We start from the raw sequence: 5,776 nt of genomic DNA, 5'->3' as shown, positions 1-5,776 counted from the left end.
GACAGCAAAGGATGTGGTGGAGAATGGTGAGAGGCTTGACACTCTGTCTTATTCAGCTCCCTGACTTCCGAGCTTTCTACCTCATGGATCCCACAGCCTTGTCCATTGCACAACACCCTGCCTTTCGCTGTAAGACTGGAAGCCTTGGTGTTTCCTTTGTTCTCTTTACCCAGAGATCAGCCTAAGGAGGCATGAGAAGTCTGGTTCTGTATCTTTTGTCTTTGGGGTTTTGGGAAGAGGGGCCCGCTTGGTTCTATTCTGGTGGCGAGATACTAGTACCTACAGGCGCCTCCCTGAGCCAGATATGGTAGCTGTGTCCACAAGGAGACTAAGTTTTCCTTGATCTCTTCTCTGCAGGCGAAACTGCTGGCCAGACCCTGTCTCTGATGGAGCAGCTCCGAGGGGAGGCCCTTAAGTTCCACAAGCCTGGTGAGCAGGCAGGGCAAAACTCTGGGGAGGGCTGGACCTTGATAGCAACTCTCATAGCCAGGCATCTGGAGTGGGGAGCCTTGGTCTGCAGCCTGGTCTTCAGGCTTGTTTCTGGTCCTGGCAGGTGAGAACTACAAGACCCCAGGCTATGTGACCACTCCACATACCATGGATCTACTGAAACAGCACCTGGAAATCACTGGGGGACAGGTGTGTAGGAGTATGGCCAGGCAGGCTAGTGTCATCAGCACTTGCCTACGGACCTGGGCTGCTCCCATACTGCCCCATCTCACCTATCTCTGTAGCCTCTGTGAGAAGGGCATCTGTTTCTTTTGGATAGTTTGGGCTCTGACCTGATTCTTCTGCTCCCATTCCCTTCATCTCAGATACGTACCCGGTTCCCGCCAGAACCCAATGGAATCTTGCATATTGGACATGCCAAAGCCATCAATTTCAACTTTGGCTATGCCAAGGTAAGTGTGTCTGGGAACCTAGGAAGCAAGGTGACTATTTGCCGCTCCCATGACTGGATACCACAGAGGTGTCCTGCCTTCACTGCTGCTCCTATAATGTACCTGAAGCAGACAGAGGCCATGAAGTGTGACAGATATTTAGGAACCCATTGGGCTCATTAGGGAAAAGCTCTGTAGGGAATTCCCAGTGTCATCTCTCTTAGATCTAGGTTGGTATAAGAGGTACCATTTAGATACAGGAAGATCAGTGAAACTCTTGAAGATGTTTCCAATTCTGACATGGGAGAGCTCTGAGCATGGCCCAGTTTGAACAGTGGGACTGTGGGAGCTAGTGATGTGGCAGCTCACAGATATTGCGACTCTCCTAGGCCAACAATGGGATCTGCTTTCTGCGCTTTGATGACACCAACCCTGAGAAGGAGGAAGCAAAGTTCTTCACTGCCATCTGTGACATGGTGGCCTGGCTGGGTATGGGCTGGGCAAGGCCTGAGCAGAGCTAGTGGTCAGTGTGCCTCTCGTAGGGCCATGGCTGGCCATTTGGTGTCCCTGGCTGTTTGCTCATACTGTATGTCATTCTGTTCCAGGGTATACACCTTATAAGGTGACATATGCTTCTGATTATTTTGACCAGCTGTATGCCTGGGCTATAGAGCTCATCCACAGGTGAGGCCAGGGCCATGATGTGGGGCCAGGCAAGCTAACCAGGACATAGCCATACTGGGCACTGACATCCCTTCCTTCCCCATAGGGGCCAGGCCTATGTGTGCCACCAGCGAGGAGAGGAGCTCAAAGGCCACAACCCGCTGCCCTCGCCCTGGAGAGACCGTCCCGTAGAGGAGTCACTGCTGCTCTTTGAGGTGGGGTTCTGGAGGGGCAGCCGGATCAGGGTGGGACAAGATGCCAAGGATGAGATACCCCTTTGCTGATTGGCAGCCTGAGCCCTTGCTCCCCTCAGGCAATGCGCAAGGGCAAGTTTGCAGAGGGTGAGGCCACACTGAGGATGAAGTTGGTGATGGAGGATGGCAAGATGGACCCTGTGGCCTATAGAGTCAAGTATACACCACACCACCGCACTGGGGACACCTGGTGGGTATGAGCATGGGGTGGCTTGGTGGGCCATGGGTAGGGCAGAGTGGGGCTGGATGGTGGGGCCCACTGCCTGTGCCCTGCAGGTGCATCTACCCCACCTATGACTATACACACTGCCTCTGTGACTCCATCGAGCACATCACCCACTCACTCTGCACCAAGGAATTCCAGGCTCGGTGAGGGATCTGGGTCCATGGGGGTGGGTAGGGCCAGTGAGATTCCAGCAGCCCTTCCTATGGTCTCTCCCTCGTCTGAGGTCCTGACTCTCCCCTCTCATGCTCTCACCCCAGACGCTCCTCCTACTTCTGGCTGTGCAATGCACTGGACGTCTATTGCCCTGTGCAGTGGGAGTATGGCCGCCTCAATCTGCACTATGCGGTTGTCTCTAAGAGGAAGATTCTCCAGCTTGTGGCAGCTGGTGCTGTGCGGTAAGTGTGGTGGTGTTTGGCTCATCAGAAGTTGATGGTACTAGTGGCATGCATTTTCAAAGGCCTTCACTCCACCACCTTACCCACAGGGACTGGGACGACCCACGGCTCTTCACGCTCACAGCCCTCCAACGGCGGGGCTTCCCACCTGAGGCCATTAACAACTTCTGTGCTCGGGTATGGCCCAGTAGGCTGGGTGAGTGGGTGGTGGCTGAGCATGGCAATCTGTGTCGTGGCTGTGACTGAAGCTGAACTTTCCTCTTAGGTGGGGGTGACAGTGGCACAGACCACGATGGAACCACATCTGCTAGAAGCCTGTGTGCGTGATGTGCTGAATGACACAGCCCCACGGGCCATGGCTGTGCTGGAGCCATTACAGGTCATCATCACCAATTTTCCTGCTGTCAAGGTGGGTCTGCTTCAATGTGTGTGTACATGTGTATGTGTGTCGGGAGGCAGGGTGGTGTCCTAGCACCTACTGTGACTCAGACACCCATCTCTTGCTATAGTCCTTGGACATCCAGGTGCCCAACTTTCCAGCTGATGAGACCAAGGGCTTCCATCAGGTTCCCTTTGGATCCATTGTTTTCATTGAGAGGACTGACTTCAAAGAGGTGAATGGGAGGGTAGAGGGCCCTGTTTGCTGTTGAGCCCAGTCCTGAGGTCCATCTACGTCGTGCATCAGACGAACCAAGCCCTGCCAGACACAGGGGTTGGGGGAGAAGTTTCTTCTACCTTTCTGACCTTGCAGCCTCTTGTGTCCACCCTACTTTCTACCTCTAGGAACCAGAGCCAGGCTATAAGCGCCTGGCATGGGGCCAGCCTGCCGGCCTGAGGCACACAGGCTACGTCATCGAGTTGCAGCATGTTATCAAGGTAAGGGCCAGCTGTAGCTTTCCTACTGCAGTGCCTGCTGGGGCAAGGATCTGGGTGCAGCCTGCAGTGCTGGTAGCGGTTCCTAGGTCTGATTGTAGGCTTCTCCCCCTCGACTTTCAGGGCCCCAGTGGTTGTGTGGAAAGCCTGGAGGTGACCTGCAGGCGGGCAGATGCTGGAGAAAAGCCCAAGTCCTTTATTCACTGGGTATCACAGCCTCTGACATGTGAGATTCGCCTCTATGAGCGACTGTGAGTGGACAGAGCAGGGGTGGGGGCAGGTACAAGATGGGCATTGCCTGCTGTGGCTGCCCAGCTGGAGTCTGACCTTCACTCTGGCTGCAGATTTCAGCACAAAAACCCTGAGGATCCTGCGGAGGTGCCTGGTGGATTCTTAAGTGACCTGAACCCGGTAGGCTCATGGCGTGTAGGGTGAGGGTGGTGGGCCTCCCTGACTAGATGGCCATCTGAGTTCCCTGTCCGCAGGCATCGCTACAAGTGGTGGAGGCAGCATTAGTGGACTGTTCTGTGGCCCTGGCAAAGCCCTTCGACAAATTCCAGTTTGAGCGGCTTGGCTACTTCTCCGTGGATCCAGACAGCTCCCAGGGACAGGTTTCTGAATTTATCTGCCTGGCATTTCCATAACAGTGATAGTGGTGGCTGTCATTCACTGTGCCACACCCTTTACCTATATTTCCTTAGTTAATCCTCACCACCTGAGGTGGGGTTTATGTTCTGAGGAGGAAAAAGGAGGTCCATGTACATAATTTCATTTGGACGCTTCCTTTCTTACTCCTAAGGTCAGGAATAGGCATAGAGGTTTTTATAAGCATTATAAAATGGAGGCCCATTTTATAATCCAGTCCCTTACCTAAAGTCATACAGTTATTGAGAACTTGAGTCTCCTGACCCTCTGTTCCTCTAGGATGAGTGAGGTGAGGGTAGGGGTGGGGTATCTGGTGAGAACTACCCTGGCCTCCTGGCCTGATTCTGGCTTGGTGGTCATTCTTCCCCCTTTGCCCTCCAGCTTGTCTTCAACCGGACTGTCACACTGAGGGAGGACCCAGGAAAGGTGTGAGCTGGAAGCCCCATGGACTTAACCTCATCCTTTTGGAGGCTAGGGGTACCTAGATTCTTTGTCAATAAAAAACAGCTAAATCCCCCTGGAGTCTGTGTTATGTCTTTCCTCCCAGCACCCCGGGGGCTGGGGGTGGGCAGCTGATGCAGTGCACACACAGCAGTACTGACAGCTTTGAAACCACTGGTGCACTTCTTGGTGCTCAAGGGCCTGATAAGATATTCTCTGCATCTGGTCTGAGGTTAGGGCGGGCCTTGGAGTGATGCTCTATTGGTTAGGAGTCCTTTGCCAGAAGGATCTGGAAAGTTTGTGTCTGCCTGCCTGCCTGCCTAGGTAGATGAAGAGAGGACAGGCTCCCTGCCCAATTGTTCAGTAAGTGATGATGTGCCAGGCACAATAATATGAGGAAGACAGGAGTGACCAGGCAGGAGAGGTCTCCCTGGGGCCTGCATGAGGCTAGCAGAGGTTCCTGACCCAGCCTGGGCTTGGAAGACAGTACTCTCAGGAAATGACTCCTGAGAGTCCCAAAGGACTAGAGGTAGTTTGCCAGGGCAGGAGGAACAAGTACAAAGGCCCAGAGGCCTTTTCTAAGAGTATGGCAGGCTGGTTGCCCTCTAGGGCAATGTGAGGTATTGCTGAGGCACGCCTGTGCCTGCAGCTTTAACACCCTCCACATTTTCCCTGTATACAAACAGCAGGCTACCAAAGGCTCGCTTTAAGGTGGACTGGACTACGTAAGGTTGAATTAGAAAGACAGAAGTGGGGAAAGGAGAGTCCCGGGTGCTAGGGACAGGAGAGGACAGAATCGCGGGGGTGTCCCAGGTGGGACGCGGCTGGAGGCGCCAGGCCTAAGTCAGGGCCTGTGGGGACCACCTTAAGCGATAAGGCGAGCCCCGCCCCGCGCCGGGCTGTGCGAGCAAAGGAGGCCCGGGCTGGCGGCAGAAGGTGGATCCAGAGAGCACGCTTTGAGCCATTGCCTGCCTAGACTCCAAGCTAGGTAGACCTCGCGCTCTGGCCCTGCCCCACATGGAGGGGCGTTTGAGGGCGGGGCGTCCCGCCCTATACCCCTCTCCTCGCCAATACAGCAGCCGGAGGCCCGGCCTACCTCCACCGCAGAAGCGTTCCCTTTAAGTCTGGCCAGGAGGCAGCCTCAAGTCTCGCGGGATCCGACGCTCAGATTATCGCGAGAGAAGCATTCGGCACCTATTGGCTGTGAGGGTTGAATGTAAGATGGCGCCCAGGGAGCTGTGAGGGGAAAATCCTGTCGGTCTTGGAGCGGCGACGGCAGAACTGGGGCCCCGAGCGGGTGCGGCGGGGCCGGCGGGTAGAGCGGCGGCGGCGGCGGCGGCGGCGACGTCGCCGGGTGAGGGATCCAGTAGGGGAAGGGATGCAGCGAGGCTGCAGGCC

General features: G+C 55.2%; 2 protein-coding genes across 6 annotated transcripts in view; both read left to right on the top strand.

Moving 5' to 3' along the window:
* QARS (glutaminyl-tRNA synthetase) overlaps positions 1–4,459 on the top strand; it is a 6,638-nt gene extending 2,179 nt beyond the window's left edge. The window contains 18 exon segments of the mRNA XM_006909075.3: positions 1–26; positions 358–429; positions 554–639; positions 816–902; positions 1,271–1,370; positions 1,487–1,565; positions 1,651–1,759; positions 1,858–1,988; positions 2,075–2,167; positions 2,282–2,419; positions 2,509–2,596; positions 2,685–2,828; positions 2,929–3,033; positions 3,203–3,295; positions 3,416–3,543; positions 3,637–3,703; positions 3,778–3,903; positions 4,319–4,459. The exon segment at positions 1–26 is cut by the window's left edge and continues 14 nt beyond it. Of these exon segments, the coding sequence (XP_006909137.1) occupies positions 1–26; positions 358–429; positions 554–639; positions 816–902; positions 1,271–1,370; positions 1,487–1,565; positions 1,651–1,759; positions 1,858–1,988; positions 2,075–2,167; positions 2,282–2,419; positions 2,509–2,596; positions 2,685–2,828; positions 2,929–3,033; positions 3,203–3,295; positions 3,416–3,543; positions 3,637–3,703; positions 3,778–3,903; positions 4,319–4,369 (1,723 nt within the window). The 3' untranslated portion in view covers positions 4,370–4,459.
* A 917-nt stretch (positions 4,460–5,376) lies between these two features.
* Positions 5,377–5,776, top strand: part of QRICH1 (glutamine rich 1) — a 34,900-nt gene continuing 34,500 nt past the window's right edge. For 2 of the 5 annotated variants that reach the window (XM_015587184.2, XM_025044870.1), the window contains exon 1: positions 5,377–5,675. The gene's annotated coding sequence lies outside the window, so the exon portion shown is untranslated. Of the gene's footprint in view, positions 5,733–5,776 lie in introns of all 5 variants that reach the window. The other 3 variants (XM_015587183.2, XM_006909072.3, XM_025044871.1) reach the window with 2 other exon arrangements.

This window comes from Pteropus alecto, unplaced genomic scaffold (assembly GCF_000325575.1).
Source record: "Pteropus alecto unplaced genomic scaffold, ASM32557v1 scaffold53, whole genome shotgun sequence".
Taxonomy (NCBI): domain Eukaryota; kingdom Metazoa; phylum Chordata; class Mammalia; order Chiroptera; family Pteropodidae; genus Pteropus; species Pteropus alecto.
The sequence above is the reverse complement of the archived record's forward strand: the minus strand, read 5'-3'. Positions and strand labels throughout refer to the sequence as shown.